This window comes from Lolium rigidum, chromosome 6 (assembly GCF_022539505.1).
Source record: "Lolium rigidum isolate FL_2022 chromosome 6, APGP_CSIRO_Lrig_0.1, whole genome shotgun sequence".
Lineage (NCBI taxonomy): Eukaryota > Viridiplantae > Streptophyta > Magnoliopsida > Poales > Poaceae > Lolium > Lolium rigidum.
In genome coordinates this window covers 125,648,810-125,667,592 of record NC_061513.1, presented here as the reverse complement: position 1 = coordinate 125,667,592, position 18,783 = coordinate 125,648,810, and the positions used below count along the sequence as shown (strand labels likewise).

The 18,783-nt window shown below is 44.3% G+C and overlaps 2 protein-coding genes across 2 annotated transcripts; one reads left to right on the top strand and one right to left on the bottom strand.

Moving 5' to 3' along the window:
* Positions 1–6,697: 6,697 nt before the first annotated feature.
* LOC124668214 lies at positions 6,698–10,908 on the top strand. Its single transcript, XM_047205385.1, has 2 exons — positions 6,698–6,871; positions 8,595–10,908. Exon 2 carries the CDS (start codon positions 8,848–8,850, stop codon positions 10,720–10,722), a length of 1,875 nt encoding a protein of 624 aa, XP_047061341.1. The 5' UTR covers positions 6,698–6,871; positions 8,595–8,847; the 3' UTR covers positions 10,723–10,908.
* Positions 10,909–11,376: 468 nt separating this feature from the next.
* LOC124666198 lies at positions 11,377–18,576 on the bottom strand. Its single transcript, XM_047203545.1, has 13 exons — positions 18,466–18,576; positions 16,839–16,948; positions 16,652–16,702; positions 16,340–16,511; positions 15,910–16,230; positions 15,604–15,804; positions 15,024–15,500; positions 14,725–14,934; positions 13,622–13,810; positions 13,221–13,384; positions 12,798–12,956; positions 12,349–12,427; positions 11,377–12,097 (listed from the first exon to the last, which is right to left on the bottom strand). Exons 1-13 carry the CDS (start codon positions 18,523–18,525, stop codon positions 11,663–11,665), a joined length of 2,628 nt encoding a protein of 875 aa, XP_047059501.1. The 5' UTR covers positions 18,526–18,576; the 3' UTR covers positions 11,377–11,662.
* Positions 18,577–18,783: the final 207 nt, after the last annotated feature.

The following is an 18,783-nucleotide window of genomic DNA, read 5'->3' as shown; positions in this document are numbered from 1 at the left end:
ATCATGAAAACCAGCTTCCCCAAGCTTAGAACTTTCTATATTATTATCAACAATGGTGTTCAAAGCGTTCATACTAATATTACTACCAGCATGCAAAGAAGATTTCATAGGTTTTTTAATTTTCGCATCAAACAATCCATGTTTTAAATCAGGAAATAGAATAAGAAGCTCACTCTTGTACATTATGCCAAACTAGTGTAAACAAGAAACAACAAGATGCAATTGCAGGATCTAAAGGAAATAGCTTTGAGCACACACACAACGGCGCCAGAAAAATACTTTACCTGGGACCGTAGTATGAGAGCCTTTTACCTTTCCTCCCCGGCAACGGCGCCAGAAAAGTGCTTAGTTGCCGGGGTTGCCGGTGTGTGTGTGCCGTTTACCTTTCCTCCCCGGCAACGGCGCCAGAAAAGTGCTTGATGTCTACGGGAGCTTCTATTCTTGTAGACGAGTGTTGGGCCTCCAAGAGCGAGAGGTTTGTAGAACAGCAGCAAGTTTCCCTTAAGTGGATTACCCAAGGTTTATCGATCTCAGGGAGGAAGAGGTCAAAGATATCCCTCTCATGCAACCCTGCAACCACAAAGCAAGAAGTCTCTTGTGTCCCCAACACACCTAGTAGGTGCACTAGTTCGGCGAAGAGATAGTGAAATACAGGTGGTATAAATAAGTATGAGCAGTAGCAACGGTGCCAGAAAAGTGCTTGGCGTGTAGTGGATGGTGGTGGTATTGCAGCAGTAGTAACTCAGTAAAACAGTAAACAAGCAGTAGTAACGCAGCAGTAGTTAGGAACAAGGCCTAGGGATTACACTTTCACTAGTGGACACTCTCAACATTGATCACATAACAGAATAGATAAATGCATACTCTACACTTTTGTTGGATGATGAACACATTGCGTAGATTACACGAACCCTCAATGCCGGAGTTAACAAGCTCCACAATAATGCTCATATTTTAGTAACCTTTAGTGTAAGATAGATCAACGAGACTAAACCAAGTACTAGCATAGCATGCACACTCGTCACCTTCATGCATATGTAGGAGGAATAGATCACATCAATATTATCATAGCAATAGTTAACTCCATAATCTACAAGAGATCATAATCATAGCATAAACCAAGTACTAACACGGTGCACGCATCGTCACCTTTGCACACATGCAGGAGGAATAAAACTACTTTAATAACACATCACTAGAGTAGCACATAGATAAATTGTGATACAACATGCTGCAATCATAAAGAGATATAAATAAGCACCTCACTATGCCATTCAATGAGTAAGTATTCTGTGAAATATGGCCTAAGAGACCCACACGGTGCACACACTCGTCACCTTTACACACGTGGGACTAGGAGTCTCCGGAGATCACATAGGTAAAACTCACTTGACTAGCATAATGACATCTAGATTACAAGCATCATCATATGAATCTCAATCATGTAAGGCAGCTCATGAGATTATTGTATTGAACTACATAGGAGAGAGATGAACCACATAGCTACCGGTACAGCCCCGAGCCTCGATGGAGAACTACTCCTCCTCATGGGAGCAGCAGCGGCGATGAAGATGGCGGTGGAGATGGCAGCGGTGTCGATGGAGAAGCCTTCCGGGGCACTTCCCCGCTCCGGCAGGTGCCGGAACAGAGATCCTGTCCCCCAGATCTTGGCTTCGCGATGGCGGCGGCTCTGGAAGGTTTCTGTGGGTTTCGTCAATTGGTGTCGAGGTTTTAGGTCACGACGACTTAAATAGGCGAAGAGTCGGAGTCGGAGGGGGCCTGGGCTGCCCAGACCCTAGGGGGGCGCCCCCCCCTGGCCGCGCCGGGGTGTGGTCTGGTGGCCCTCTCCCCCTTCTCTGGCCCTTCTCGTGTGTTCTGGATGGTTCCGGGAAAAATAGGAATCTGGGCGTTGATTTCGTCCGATTCCGAGAATATTTCGTTACTAGGATTTCTGAAACCAAAAACAGCAGAAAACAGGAACTGGCACTTCGGCATCTTGTTAATAGGTTAGTTCCAGAAAATGCACGAATATGACATAAAGTGTGCATAAAACATGTAGATAACATCAATAATGTGGCATGGAACACAAGAAATTATCGATACGTTGGAGACGTATCAGCGTCCAGGTGCTATAAACGGTTCAACCGTGAGTTTCTTGGCCTTGGCAATGATGGGAGCAACACGGAGAAACAGCTAGCCATGGCGATGACCGCCTCTCATGGTCCTCAAGGCACCACCTCGACGACTGTTGATCCAGCTTGGTATGCGGACTGCGGCGCTACGCATCACATCACCCATGAGCTCGACAAGCTCACTACACGTGAGCCCTATCACGGCACCGACCAGGTTCACACAGCTAATGGTTCAGGTATGCACATTCATAATATTGGTCAAGCTACTCTTGCTACTCCGTCTTCTAGGTCTCTAGCTCTTAAAGATGTCCTCCATGTTCCTAAAGCCACTCGTAATTTATTGTCTATGAGTAAACTTTCACATGACAATAATGTCTTTATTGAACTCCATCCTTATGATCTTTTTGTTAAGGACCTGGACACGAGAGCACCCATCCTTAGAGGACGTTCAGCGGAGGTCTCTATGAGATTAAAGCACCTGTCATCAAGCAAGCCCTTTCCAGTGTCAAGGTGTCTCGTGATATGTGGCATCGTCGTCTAGGACATCCAGCATTACAAGTCGTTCAGCATGTTCTTCGTAGTCATGAGTTACCATCTACACATGAGTCCAATAAAATTGAGTCAGTTTGTGATGCTTGTCAACAAGGAAAGAGTCATCAGTTACCCTTTTCCTTGTCTACTCGTGTAACAAAATTCCCATTAGAGATCATTTACTCTGATGTGTGGGGCCCTGCCCAAACTTCTGTCAGTGGACATCGTTTTTATGTCAGCTTTGTTGATGCTTATAGTCGTTTTACTTGGCTCTACTTGCTCAAACATAAGTCTGATGTCTATGATGTGTTTATTCAGTTTCAGAAACATGTTGAACGCCTTCTAAATCGTAAGATTATTCATGTCCAAACTGATTGGGGTGGAGAATATGAAAAACTTCATCCCTTCTTTCACAACTTGGGTGTCTCACATCGTGTGTCCTGTCCTCACACACATCAACAGAATGGTACTGTTGAACGTAAGCACCGGCATATTGTTGAAACTGGTCTTACTTTGCTTGCTCATGCATCTGTTCCTCTATGCTACTGGAATGATGCCTTTGCTACAGCTTGTTTTCTCATTAACAGGCTCCCTAGTCGCACCATTAATATGAAGACTCCTCTTCAGCGGCTCCTTAATGAAACACCTGATTACACCTTTTTTAAGGTTTTTGGGTGCGCTTGCTGGCCACACCTTCGACCCTATAATAATCATAAACTTGATTTCCGCTCGAAGAAGTGTGTGTTTCTGGGCTATAGCTCTCTTCACAAGGGATATAAATGTCTACATGTTCCATCTAATCGTGTTTATATCTCTAGGGATGTTGTCTTTGATGAACATGTGTTTCCCTTTGTTAATATGCCAAATTCTCATAATCTACCACCTGTCTCGGAGTCATCCTTACTTCTAGCTGACCAATTTATGGATGTTGCAAATTCCTCGCATTTGCTTGCTAACCATGGTGCAGGTATCGGTCGCGGCAGTCGTCTTGAAGTGTACGTCGATCCGGTGCCGGTTGTGCATGGCTCCGCCTCGGGCTGCGGGCAGCCATGCAGCGAGCCGCTCTGGCGGCCTCCTGCTCCTTCGGCCTCGCGCTCCGTCCGGCTCGAGCCGCTCACAGAGCCGCCAGCTGCCTCCGCCTCGGGCTTTGGTCCCGACCGCGTGGACGTCACGCGCCTGGACGCCACGCCGGGCTCGCCTCGCACGCCTGTGCAGCTGTCCCCTGTCACCGCTGCTCCAACAGTCAGTACGCCGGCGCTGCTGTCCCCTGCCTCGCCAATCGGGAGCAGGCCGGTGTCCCCAGCTCCGACAGCCTCACCACCTGCCTCGCCTGCTGCCTCGCCTGCTCCGACACCATCGCCACCTTCGGCTTCAGCACCGCCGCCGCCACCACCGGCTCCTCCAACTGGTCCTGTCACTCGTTTGCGTCGCGGTATTTCGCAACCTAAACAACGAACTGATGGTACAGTGGCCTGGTCTTGTGTGCTTGCTGCTCATGCTGCTCTTAAGCACACACATGAACCTCGTGACTACAAGGAAGCTCTGCGTACTCCTCATTGGCGTGAAGCTATGGAAGTTGAGTTTTCTGCGTTACAGGCTAATGGTACATGGAATCTTGTACCTCCTGTTGCTGGTGTTAATCTGATTGATTCACGGTGGGTGTTCAAGGTGAAACTTCATGCGGATGGTTCTGTTGAGAGATACAAGGCACGACTTGTTGCTAAAGGCTTCAAACAGCGTTATGGTCTGGATTATGATGAGACTTTCAGCCCTGTGGTCAAGCCTGCTACTATTCGCCTATTGCTCTCTATGGCTCTCTCTCGGCGTTGGCACATTCGACAGCTTGATATTCAGAATGCTTTTCTGAATGGCTTCTTGGATGAGGAGGTCTACATGAGACAACCTCCTGGTTTTGTTGATTCTGATAAGCCTGGTCATTACTGCAAGCTTGTTAGATCTTTATATGGACTGAAGCAGGCACCTCGTGCTTGGCATGCTCGTCTCAGTTCTGTGTTAGGCTCTCTGGGGTTCTCTCCTTCAGTGGCCGATACATCTCTGTTTGTTCTGCGCCGCAAGGAGGTTACTATCTATCTCTTAGTCTATGTTGATGACATTATTGTTCTCAGTTCTCTGTCAGCTGCTATTCCTCGCCTGATCAGTCAACTCCGGTCTGAGTTCTCTGTCAAGGATCTCGGTGTTCTGCACTATTTTCTTGGGATTGAGGTATCTTCACCTACTTCTGGTAGTCTGGTTCTTCGACAGCGCAAGTATGCTCTTGATCTTCTTGCACGAGCTGGTATGTTGAAGTGTACACCTGTGACTACTCCTATGGCGTCCTCTGAGCGTTTATGCAGCACTGATGGTGATCCCCTCTCTTCTGAGGAGGCTACTCAGTACCGTAGTATTGTTGGCGGTCTACAGTATCTTACAGTCACACGTCCTGATCTGTCATTTGTGGTGAACAAGGTGTGTCAGTATCTTCATGAGCCTCGTACACCTCATTGGTCTGCTGTCAAGCGTGTTCTACGCTATGTGCGGTATACTGTGGACACTGGTTTGCATCTCCGATCCTCCTCCTCTGCTCTACTTTCAGCCTTCTCTGATGCTGACTGGGCTGGAAATATTGATGATCGGCGATCCACCGGGGGACATGCTATCTTTTATGGAGGAAATCTCATTGCCTGGAGTGCTCGTAAGCAATCTACAGTTTCCAGGTCAAGCACTGAGTCTGAGTACAAGGCCCTTGCTAATGCTACTGCTGAGCTTGTTTGGGTACAGTCTTTGCTTCGTGAACTTGGTGTTGTTCAAGATCGACCTCCAGTTTTGTGGTGTGACAATATTGGTGCTACATACTTGTCATCCAATCCAGTTTTTCATGCTCGGACGAAGCATATTGAAGTGGATTTTCACTTTGTCCGTGAGCGTGTTTCTCGAAAGCAACTTCAGATTCGGTTCATCTCTTCAAAGGATCAAGTTGCTGACATTTTTACTAAACCTCTCCCGTTACCGTTATTTGAACACTGTAAACGCAATCTCAATCTTTCACTAGTTGAGATTGAGGGAGGGTGTTAGAATATACGTATGACTTGTATACGTATAGGTATAGGACTCTGTACTTGTACCTCATATATAATAAAACGATCCCTACCCGACGAGGAACGTCGGGTCAGCGCAATCTCTCTTTCCCTAGTTACGTTTTCAAGTACAATAATCTTACTACTAGCTTGGCTCTAGTGAATATTTAAATATTGCATGTGCTTATCGTCTGCCCTTGCATGCATGACTAACAGCAGAGTTATCGCCAGCACTAGCGCCCGTGTCTGCCTCCACGCAAGCTGCACCTCCTCGATTATTGTGCTGTAGCCCGGCGGTAGAAGAAGAGCCCGCCCTCTTCTCTTTCCTATCTTCTCTCTCTTCCAACTAAGATTTTAATTATAAAAAATTGCTTATAGCCTGCTGATTGGGATCTATTGTACTTGCTCTAAGCAGTACGAACAAATCAACTCATTAGAAATGTGCACATTTTAATACAGGACAGTAGCAATGCAATCATGTGACCCATCAGCCCACTAGCTCAACTATTCAAGCAGGAATACCAAACCTATCGCAGTATTCGAATAAAGCACGTATTCTCTTCTATAACACCACGCCGTATAACGCAACCTCTGCATCCATTTTAAAATCGCAAGCCCGTGCCAAAAACACCTCTGTAATTCCACGAAAAGCCATGTCAAAATAAACGTAGTACACAAGCCAGCTCACTCCTACTGCTGGCGGTGCGTGGTGGATAAAACAGAACCGGTCGTACCTGGACAAGATGCCAAACCAGGTGGAAAAGGTGGAGGCACGAGTGCGTATCGCCTTTCCCCACTTTCCATTTCGCGCACCGCACCGCGAACGGGGTGGACGCAGCGTTTTGTCGCCCGCACCACTCCATCTCTTTCCCTCCTTCCTTCTTCTTTTATTTATAGCGGCCCCGGCCCCGTATGCGTCCTCGGTTTTTCTCCTCTCCTCTCCTCTCTGCTGAGCTTTCATTCACCCGCTTCCCCCTCCCCGTCCGTTCCTACAAATCTGGTGGGCGCTGTTCGCCGCGGCGGGTCTCGCGCGCGCAACCACCGCAAAACCCTAGCCCTCCTCCACACCCACACGGGGAGCCAGACCCAGTCGGGGAGCGAGATTGGATCGTCCGCGACCTCCTCCTTCCACAGGTGCGTCCTCGCCTCCGCGCCTCCTCTGTATCCATGATTGTCTGCGTTTACATACCGTTGGTTGGTTCGGTGGTTGGTTGGATGCGGCGCCGCGCGCGGGCCCGTGTCGGCCATCGTCTCCGATTCGCGCGTCTCCGGGGCGCCGAGGATTTCCTCGGCGCCTTTTCGGTGCCAGATTCGTGAATTCCATGAGCTGCTGTTCCTCCTCCTCTGTTTCTTCTGGAACAGAAACTTGTTTCTCACATATTTTTTTCCAGTATTTATTCTGATTTGTGATGCGAAAAGTTTATCTGTGGCACCTCGCGTTAGTTTTTTTGCCCTTTGAGGAAAGGAATTTTGGCGCCTTCCGTCGTTCCTGCGCGCTTTCCTTTATCGCGCAAGCCTTTTTTGTTTCTTTTCCTGCCCAGGGCGAGCAATCTGGTGATAGCAAAAGGTCGCCCGTTCAAATCTGTCGGCGCGCGTGCTGCTAGGTCGTTGCGGTTCCAGATTTATTGTCTTCCTCATGGATCATTCGTACAGCAGGACATGTGGATTTATATACTTCTTCATGCGCGAAAAACTGCGGCTCAGATTTGTCCTCTTGCGTGGCCTACAGATTGCTGTTAATCCGATGGCGAAAATGGAAGATCGTTTTCAGTGGGTGTTTTTATCCACCGCTGCGATTCGCGGTTAGTAAGTCATGGCGGATTTCACAACGTTAGGTTGTTGAGCGGGATACAGAAATTATGGTTATAATGATAATTACCAATTTACCATTATCGCTTGGTAAATGTAATTATTGCTGCCCATGTTTATATACATTTCCTTTTCTCCAGCAAAAATAAAAACAGGTGGACACTCACACTACTCTTCTTTCTAAAGAGCTCGAGTGAAAAACCTCTGGTTTAGTTACACTGTTTGGGCTAGCCTCCAAGTTTGTAGGAATCGGGACTCGGCCAGCTGTTTCACGGTTGATCATCTTGTCCTAGCAAGAAACTGAATTAGAGAATCTCATTTTAACCTGACGAAGGTAAATGAAAAACAAACCATCACCCTTCATGTGATCAAAGGCTCTACGTATTAAGGACATGTTTCATTCGTGCCAGACTTCATTCCTCTGTGTGTTGTTTCCACCCGACTGACTCTACCCTCAGAGAGTGCCGATTTGCTTGGTATAATTCACCATCGTTGATTTCATATTTCTTTATTTGGTGGTCTGACATAAAGATAATCGCTGCTTTACTACTGAACATTACATAAAAGTTATTATCCTGTAGTCATTTCTCAATACATGCAATTCAAAGATATATACTGGGGGTTAACAGGAAGCATGTGTTCATGTTCAGGGCAAAGGATGCCATGCAGTTCAGCTGTGTTACTTAGTTGTTCTGTTAACCATAAGATAGCGTAGTGTTCAACACAGTCTGAATCGCAAAGTTAAATTAGACCTGGTCATTTACAGGATGTGCTTTGTTACCCCCTCAATTGTTAACATACAATGGACTTAATCTTTCTGAACTTATCCACTACAAGGAAATTGTACCGATGTATTCTTCTTGATAAATTGCTATTTTCTGCTCTGTCTTGGCTGTGGTGTCCTTTTAAGAGATTTCTGCTCTTTCCTGGCCGTAATCTCCTTTTACCTTTACACAAATTTTTATATTTCAATGCAGTACCCTTATGTGCTACATTAGGTTTCTAGTTGCGACTTACTAGCCTCTGACCTCTTATTTCTCATTATCAGGATTATTTGGCTTGGCTGCAACTGGAAGTTTCTGAGTAGAAACTGAGGCGCGGTTCAAACCTTCATCGCACTCACTTCAAACATACTGGCTCGAAATGGATCGTGATGACGTGTCTGGTTTTGTTAGCGGAGGTTGCAAGCTGTTCTGAGTTTTCTAACCCAGTAGAAGTTAATAAAGTTATGATACCAGGGAGTCAGTCAACTGGTTCTTTTCACTTACTAATTGGTTGAGGTTTGATGTTTCTGAATTGGAATGGACAAAACTTCCCGTGGCCTTGTATTTGGTGATAGTATCAACTCCTTCCACTCTTCCCATTATCAGAGTACAGTCCAACACATTGCTCAGCTCAAAGATAATACACTTGACTCTGCATCGTACTCCAGCTTTTCTGTCCCTAACTCAAAAGCCCAGAAAAGGAAGTGGGGTACTATGGCAGGGGCAGAAGGTACTGGGAATCCATTACTCACTCTGGGTTTAGGCCGTTCCCAAAGCTCATCTGACAATAGCAAAGTAAGCTCTGCCACAGCTTGTGAAATGTCTCCATCCTCGCTGAGGGAGACTGATGAGGAGTCATCTGTAGATCTGAGCTTGAGCTTTGATCTTTGCCTTGGCTATGATGGTGCGCACTTTCAGAAGAGGTCCTCTGCTGGTTTGGTGGCCAGCTCTCCTAAACTGGATCTTCAGTTGAGTTTATCCACTGGCCCACCTGTATCTGCTGTCACTTATACGAATATGGTGTCACCAAACATGCCAGTAACCAACTCATCACCAGCCCTTATAGGGAAAGGATCATTACCATCTAATTGGGGTTTTGAGCACTCTGTGGTTTCGTCATCATATGCATCTGAAGCAACGTATGCCTTTCCATGTCCGAAGATACCCAGAAAAGAACAGTGTACTTTGTCTTCTCCAGTCATTTCATCAACTATGCTAACCAGTTTGAAAAGCCCAGCTGGTTGTACTTCTGTGGACACTAACCCTCAACAGCGAAGTATGAACACTAAAACCTGTCAGTTCCCTGGATGTGGGAAAGGAGCAAGAGGGGCATCAGGCCATTGCATAGCCCATGGTGGTGGTAGGCGATGCCAGAAACCTGGTTGCCAGAAAGGTGCTGAAGGAAGGACCATATATTGCAAGGCCCATGGAGGAGGGAGGAGATGTGAATTTCTTGGATGTACAAAGAGTGCCGAAGGGCGGACAGACCACTGCATAGCCCATGGTGGTGGTCGCCGCTGCAGTAACGATGGTTGCTCCCGTGCTGCCCGAGGGAGATCTGGCTTATGCATCAGGCATGGAGGTGGAAAAAGGTGTCAGAAGGAGAACTGCACCAAGAGTGCAGAAGGTCATTCTGGCCTCTGCATCTCTCATGGAGGTGGGAGGCGTTGCCAGTTTCCGGAATGTGCTAAGGGTGCACAGGGAAGCACAAAGTTCTGCAAGGCGCACGGTGGAGGAAAGCGCTGCACATTCTTTGGCTGTACCAAAGGAGCTGAAGGTAGCACTCCATATTGCAAGGGACACGGGGGAGGCAAGCGCTGCTTATTTGAAGGTGGTGGCGTGTGTCCAAAGAGCGTGCATGGGGGGACTCAATATTGTGTTGCGCATGGTGGTGGGAAGAGGTGTGCCATTCCTGATTGCACCAAAAGTGCTAGGGGGCGGACAGAGTACTGTGTACGCCATGGAGGTGGCAAGAGATGTGTGTTTGAGGGCTGTGTGAAGAGTGCGCAGGGAAGCACTGATTACTGCAAGGCACACGGGGGAGGCAAGCGCTGCTCATGGGGCTTGGCGGAGTCCAGCTTTGGTGTTGACACAGAGCAGTGTGATAAGTTTGCTCGCAGCAAGACTGGTCTATGTTCAGGTCACAGTGCTCTAGTTCAGGACCACTGTGTTCATGGTGGTGGTACATTAGGCCCTGTAATCCACCAGCTTGTCGCAGATGTTAAACCAGACGAGATGGAAGTTGCTGCGGTGAAGGTTGATCCTACTTTGATGCAGTCTCCTGTGGAGCCACTGACAGAGGGTAGAGTGCACGGCGGGGGGCTGCTGGCTCTACTTTCTCGCGGCGGAGGCCATACAAGTGCCCCTGGTAACTTCGAGAATGGCACTTCTGTTATGATGGCATGGATGTGAGTGATATTCTCATCAAGAATTGGTTGCTTCAAGTTTTGATCTGTTTCCAGAGCTTAATGCTGTGGCAGGATAAAGTAAATTTCACATTTCACCAATTGTTGTCCTGATCATTTCCTCCGTGTACTATAAATAAGGGAGAGCGTTATTGGCTTCTCTATTATTGTAATTAATTAATGTCGTCGAACAGCCTTGCTTTGTGTTACAATTTCTGTATCTGCTACTATTGGGATGTGATCTGTCTGCAATTTGCTTTTCTTTTGTGTTTAATAATAGTGGAGTGTTCATGTTTGTTGCACATGAGTTAGTTGGATATGGATTATTCATCAGTTAGTTCTCTCGTGAACACATGACAATTTTAAATGCGTTTAGTCAAATTTTGTTGGATAAACAGTTGTAACAATGACTTTCTTGGACACTACTACTCCGTATTTGTCATGATAATACACATTAACTCTTCATAAAAAGAGAGATCCTAGATTGGACACTGAAGATCTTAAATTCGAGTACAAGTTCAGTAGTTCCGTGGCGTTTCTTGAACTCGCTAATGTTCATTAGCTTGTTATTTTTCTGTCAGTCTATCCTACAGAGTTGGCCGAGTAATAGAGTTTAGGAGAACCTGCAGTCTTGTTTACAGAGATGACCAAGTAGTCGGAAGAAGGAAATGGAGATGAAAAGAGCGTTCTTCAGAAATCAGAACCACTTCTAGTGCACCTTGCAGTTAGTTAACTGGCGAGCAAAAGAGCTGTGTATCCATCACAAAACCAAATTTACACCTACGAACCTAAGCCACAACTTGATGGCTAGTCACGTTACAGGGCAAAACTGGACACAATAATCACACCCACCAGGGCGCAACCAGTTAGGACATTAGCTGGAACAAAGAATGAACAAAATTTCCTGGAGAAAGAATCATCGCCCTAGCTATGTGGTTAAACGCTACTCAATCTACTGTTACCGTGTCGTTTAAACGACCGGCATCATCTGGTTTTATATACCTCCCTATCGTCTTTTGCCGAGCTCTCTTCTTGATTCTCTGGATCTTGTCTTTGGTCTGTTGCTTCCTCCGCTCCTTCTCCTGCTGCCGCATGTTCCTCTCCCGCTCGTACAGACCTTGCCACATCACTTCGCCGGTATGTGGCCAGAGCCACCTTCTCTCAGGGTGATCCGCATCATACTCTTCGGCCAAGTCTTCGTCCATGCTCTTCAGAGTTGCATAGGAAAACCACTGGATTGACATCCGACCTCTCCTGCCATCAAGAGGATGCTGCTCCCGCATTGCACCTGTCTCTGGGTTCACATAGACCATCCGCCGTGCACTGTGGAACGCCCAGACATTCACAATCAACTCAAGAACACGAGAGTAGCAGTGCTTGTCCTGTACATATCAACCAAGAGAGCAACAGTCTCAGCTTTTGAGATAGAAATAGAATATATTACTCAAGATGATCATATACAGAGTATAATTTATAACAAGCATGTACAGCATCCAGACGGTGAACCATATGGTCCATATATGTTGGCAAGGTTTATGTTATGGTTTCTTGTAAGGTGTCAAATGAAGTGTTCAGCTGCTCTATGCCAATGAGACAGGTAACTATATTCTGAATATGTAGTAGAGGCACTCACCCTGTGGATACTCAAAATGCAATGCCCAGTTTGATAATGCTTGTCGTACATTTGTGCATCCAGTGCATCTACAAACATCCTGAAAAACAGCATATCTGTAACATCAACAGAGTATAAATATAAAAAGAATTAACCATAGGCTGAAGGACTTAAATCACTTGAAGCACAGACCTCTTTGAACTTTGGCTCAATGTCTGAACATGCAACAGCAAGGCTATATGCTTTAAAATTTAAAATATACAAGTACAACTTTAAACATCATTGAGCGATAACGGCGGTAGTACTAATATCACAAGCTTAGATCAGCTATTTTTTGGCACTCATGATAATAGATCACTTAAAATGCATATACCAGGAAATGACTAATACCCAGTCAGGTGCTTCCCTATTCTAGTTAAAAGGAGTACAATTCATGGTTTGACTATAATATTTTGAAAACATAATGTTACCTTGAGAACATTACAAATTCCAGGAACGATCTCGTAGGCAAAACCCAGCTTTGCATCACAGCCCAAGTGTCTCCATCATTAGGCATATGAGGCAGAGAATTCAAATCTTCATCAAGCTGCAAGCCATACATCCTTTGAAAAGCCTCTGAAACAGCTAACCTTCAAGACAGAAATATGAAGTAGATTTGTTCAATAAAACAGAGTAGTTAAGTTTGGGAGCACAGCCCAAACTCTACATTAAACTGTTAACGAAATACAACTTTTAGTTCTGTAAACATGGGTACATCAAAGGAGGCAACAAAATCTATTGAATGTTACTCCGTAAAAAATGATGCCTGGTAGTAACATGTTTCTAGAACAAATTAATACGTCAATGAAACTTGATAAAACAGTGCAACCTATGAAACTGGTTAAATGGATAACCTGCAGTTCCCAGCATTAATTGCATCACAGAGGGACCAGAAATTTTGATTGGCATGACTTCTTCGATCTTGGTCCATCCGAACCCAAAAATAGAAGGCATCTCCGTGCTTTTGAGTTTGAATAGCTTCCAATATTGCAGATTCAGCATTTTTTGACAAGTTAACCTGCTTAGTAAATTGGACAGTATGTATAAATTAGATGCCAACTGTTATGCAAAACCTGGATAGCTCTCTGCACACTGCCTCATATAAAAAGCATGACTTAATTCAGTGACACCAAATGATAGGTTATGTACAAAGAACATTGCCCTAATCAATCTTACAAGTTATATCTATCATATTCATGGAAAATCGATCCGAATAATAGAAGATTGAAATACAAGGAAAAACATGATCTATTACCTTTCTTGCAGTCGTCCTCCAGGACTGAAATCCTATCCAGGAATTCTTGTGTATCCGGTCAATCCTGTTAGCCAGTGCAAAGAAAGCTCCAAATTCACCAAGAATATCTCTGTAGTACCCATTGTTGAGCAGTGGGAGACGAGAAGATGCATCAATGTCATCTGCTCCAGGTCTTCGACCTTTTGAAGACTAATGCAAGACAAACTTCATGTGATCAATTTAAGCCATTGGGATATTTGCAAGCAGTAATCATTTGTATTCCAACTAGCCACGTACACATATCTATCCTCTTATACTCCCTCCTGCCGATAATATGTTGCGCATAATTTTTCATGCAAGTCAAACTTTGCAAACTTTTACCAAGAGTATACATAATAATATGAAGATCTACTATACCAAATGCATATAATATGAAAATATGTTTCATGATAATTTTAAAAAATATTAATTTGTCATTGTAAATATTTATATTTTTATAAAGATACATGGTCAAACTTTATGAAGGCTGACTTCGACCAAACTATATATGCAACATATTTTGGGCAGGAGGGAGTAGCATTTTATAATGTAGCAGTTTTCGGATCTCCATTTCAAATGCTAGTTCGGAAAAAAGAAATACGAAATGCAAACCCATATTTATTCACCACATGGGTTGTTTATATTAAGTTTAGTTTGATTAGATTAGAGGTTATTTGAGGCTTAAATGGATTAATATTTTCAGAATAATCCCTGTGTTGAGAAATCATGAGGGGCCTCAAATCTAGTTCAATTGTACACATGGTAGTTCTCTTAACAGACCTAGACGAGACTGCATTAGACAATTTCTCCATTTATATGTATCACTATATGACAGGAAGGAATGCAAATCTTCGTTTCATCAAAAGTTAGAAAGTCACACTTCCGATCTAACAACCAGCCATGATACAAGGTATATAAGTTCTTTAAAAGTTCAGCCAGAAGTTTTATACCTCACAACAACTTTTACCGATTTATTGGATTATACCATCAGAAATTGTTTTGAAACATATACATTCGATGCACTCAAACTGGCCATTTTAGACTATAAATAGCTTGGTTGGTGCTAAGAGACAACAATAGCTTACCAGGCCAATTCCACGATACAGAGAGCCTTGATGTAGAAAGGGCCAAGTCCCCTCACCAAAGAAGGGTTCATATATACAAAGTGGCTGACCTGTCCGTTCAAGCTCATTTTCATCTCTTTCATGCAATTCATTTTTCATTCTGTCCACCCTTTTGACATTTCTATACACTTCTTCCCATGTTCCATGAGGCTGGTCACTCCTCTCTTTCAACTGCATAGAAACCCACTCAAGTTACTTACAAGCATTGTTCAAAAAGTGAGAAGTGAAGTGTTGAATATCAAATTTGCATCCATACTTACCTCCTCTTCTTCCAATTTCATTTTGGCGTCCATAATCCCATTTAATCGTTCTTCATTCCATGCAATAGCAGAGAACGCTTCATCATTCTTTTGTGGAGGATCAACCTTCCGGTTGGTATGCCACTCCTCTATTTTCTGGAGTATCTTGCAGTCAGTCAAACTCTCATTCATATGGTATAAATGCTTCACATCCTCAAATAGATGCCATTTCCACTCTTGTTTCAAAGCCAAAGGTATCTCTCCAGAGGTTAACGGGGTTAGTGCTTCAGCAGGAAACTTGAGAACATTTTCCAACAGTACAGCATAGCCTTCAATGGCTTCAGAAGCCATGAGATCCTTGGCACGGGCTTTACCCACTGATGCAACCTTTTTCCCTAGAACAGATAGTTCCCCATTTGATACTGCTTGCAGTATAACTTGAGTTAACATGGCAATATTTTTCCGTGGAAAAAGAAGACCATTTATCCCATCATCAATCTAATCCATGAAGACAACTGTGTTAGTTTATGATAAGATGTGCAGTAGTAGGTATTTGAGTTGATAAATGCAATGCCAAAAAAATGAGAGGTTATGGCCATACATATTTCGTGATCATTCCAAGGTCCGGAGCTATAACAAGCTTCTCAAGAATCATGGCTTGGACTAGCACACTGGGGAAGGATTGCTCATCAAGGCAAGAACCATATATGACAAGGTTAGATATGCCAAGGAGATTGTCCGTATCTTCAACAGCAACATGTTCCACTGCACCTCTTGGAAAGCCAACGTTTAAAGCGATGGCCTGTGAAAAACAGAAATGTACAAATCAGTTAGATGCAATTTAAAGTCTTATGGCATCTAAATAGCTAATTCAAACGATGAAAGACGGCACAGTGTAGATCAAAACCTCAAGTGCCATTCTATGCTTATCAGTTACATTTCCCGCCAGGATTCTCACTTTCAGACCAGTGTGTGTGCTATTCTCAGAAGGATACTGCTGCAAAAGAGGTCCTACTGCTTGCAACACAAATGCCTCTTCCATCAAAAGTCCACCATATGAAAATTGACTACCAACTACAGCAATTACAAAATCCCTTGGACCTAAATTAAAGCCGATTCTCACATCCTGTTCATAACTTTTGGCAATGAATCTATCAGCTTGAATGGCTACTGCAGGGGAACCTGGAATCACAAAATAGTTGCCAGAATCAAGTGCAGCATACATCACCTGCAGGAAATAAATATAATTAAATAACCAACTGTCAGATTAGAGGCTCTAAATCAAAACGCAAAAAGTCCATTAACACATAAAATTTAGTATGGAAATAGTTGTATACCGGCAATATGTAGTTGGGAAAAACTATAACATTTGCCCTGCTGAAGACTTCTTTCCAACCACCTAGGGCCTGACTCATTCCACTAGAATTGTAGTCACTAACACAATGAGCAAGGGAACTCTCTTGAACAGTCCAAATGATAGGTATGGATTTGAAAGGCTCCTGCAGAAGACTGCAGCAGGAGACATTAAAATCAAAACTTGACTTTAAGCAAAACATTCGGAAGACTGTCGAAATCAAACACCTGACTTTGGGAAAACATCTTATAATAATCTGAAATGGATAGTCATACAGTCCTTGTTTCATAAATACCTTGAAAATACTGGCCTTGCTTCAATTGAATTTACAAGCATGCCATCATAGCTGCAGAAATGCAAATAGAGCAGGTGAGGGAATGAGGCTAAGAGCACATATTATGTAAGAAAAAATGTTACATATGAGACAATATGCAGTATGTAATTCAAGCAAAGAACTGAGAAGATAGGCTTTAGAAACTTACTCTAGCCAATCTACAGAAGTAAGTAATTTTGTGTCCACAGGTAAGATATCAACTGGTATGCCGATGGTCCTCCAAATATTACTACATGGTCCATCCTCAAATGAGAAAACCTGCATTGACGATTTGCAAAGAGGATTACGAGCAATGAACTTTCACACATGTGCATTTGTTACTGGTTTGGATACTTGTGCACTTCAATTTTTTGAAAAAAAAAACATAGATGCAAACGATGATCAAGAGCCATCAACAAATTTACGGCGAGGTATTTGTTTCAGCTAGACATCTCGACTTGGGTAGTTGTACCAGGCAAGCAACTTGTCAACTAGAGGCGACTCTTCAAACATAACCTGTCGCTCAACCAGTGGATCAATCCTTGCTCCATGCCTCTAATAACCTGACAGCAAGATGTTATGCATCTGATTCAACATGTGGCCATGTGTTTCTTTGCCTCCCTCCCTCCAATTGTATCTTCTGTAGTCAACTAGTAGTGTGGTATCTGTAGCAAGTATGGTCCACTAGCCTATGCATCTGTACCCTACCTTGTAACCTAGGACTTCATGTTATACCATATGGACATGCAAAAAAATTGTGCAACATAATGATCATATATTCACCGTACAAAGAAGTGCGATATTTGAACAGTGGGTGCACATAGTACAGATCTATTTCAAATCCACATCCTATTTCATCTCTAAGGGCCAGTAATCGAAATATGGATCTTGCTGAAAGACGCGACAGCCTAAAATGAGTGTTTGGGGAACACCAAACTCCGTCCAACCATACCATTGGGTTCTAGAAAAAGCCCATAAGAGCAATTAGGATAATATGTATGTGAGATACTTGGTTAGGCTAACAACCATATCGCTAGCACTTCACTAAAACAACGCGCATATTTGATTGTTACCTCCTCTGAAAGTAAGAGGTACTGATACCTCGTGGTACCTCTCATGGAACTGCTACACTAGGAAGTGTAAACATCTAAGAGCTTGTACATACATGTCAATGTAAGTCAGAACTTAGCGTATTTATTCTAGTTTTTTTGCTTGGACAGTCTGAACAAGCAGAATGGCAATGCAGCTCTTGCATTACTGAATAAATACACCAGATACAGAACCTAAACTTGCTATATGACTTAGCATGTGGTCTCGACAGGAAACCCATCCAGGGATCTCCATATCCAAACTAATCGAGGGAACAAAATACATAGTAACACGACGTGTTCCGTTCAACCGGCAGTCAGTACATTCAGAACAAATCAGTTGAGCCACGCACCTTCATTTAGGCTACACTAGGAGGTGTAAACATCGAAGAGCTTGTACATACATGTCAACGTAAGCCGGAACTTGGCGTATTTATTCTAGTTTTTTGCTTGGAAAGTCAGAACGGGCAAATTAACAATGCAGCTCTTGCATTACTGAATAAAATACAGCAGATATGGACTCTGAACTTGCTATATGACTTGAGAACGTGATGACGGTCAGGTGAAAACAACCAGGCCAGGGGTATCTATATCTACATTTGTAGAAGCAAACGGACCGAGGAAACAGAAAACACAGCAACATGACGGGTTTCCGTTCAACGCATAGTCAGTACATTCAGAACGAATTGAGTTGAGCCACCCACGCACCTTCATTTCGTACCCCATCGCCTCGAGCACGGATGCGACGCTGACCATCTGAAGCTGCATTGCGCCGGGGGCGAGATTCGCGAACACCTACGCGGGCGGAGTGGAAACGAGCGAAAACAAGGAACAAATTAAAACCAAAAAAATCGCGAGAAAACGCCAACGGAGCTAGCCCCCAATCACCACGCCACCCATGAGCTCAACAGCAACTCACCAACGCGAGGCGCGGCTTGCGGGCCCCGGCCCTCTTCACGGCCCTACCGAGGTCCGCCAGGCTCTCGGCCTCCTCCCTCCGCTCCCTCGCCCACCTCTCCCGCAGCC

Bases quoted from the DNA above. Each gene is read 5' to 3' on its own strand.
- LOC124668214 (XM_047205385.1), top strand. From the start codon at position 8,848: ATGGACAAAACTTCCCGTGGCCTTGTATTTGGTGATAGTATCAACTCC.
- LOC124666198 (XM_047203545.1), bottom strand. From the start codon at position 18,525: ATGCAGCTTCAGATGGTCAGCGTCGCATCCGTGCTCGAGGCGATGGGG. The intron at 16,949-18,465 runs GTGCGTGGGTGG...TCGTCAATGCAG, and splicing joins CGATGGGGTACGAAATGAAG to GTTTTCTCATTTGAGGATGG. The intron at 16,231-16,339 runs GTATACAACTAT...TATTTCCTGCAG, and splicing joins TTCCCAACTACATATTGCCG to GTGATGTATGCTGCACTTGA.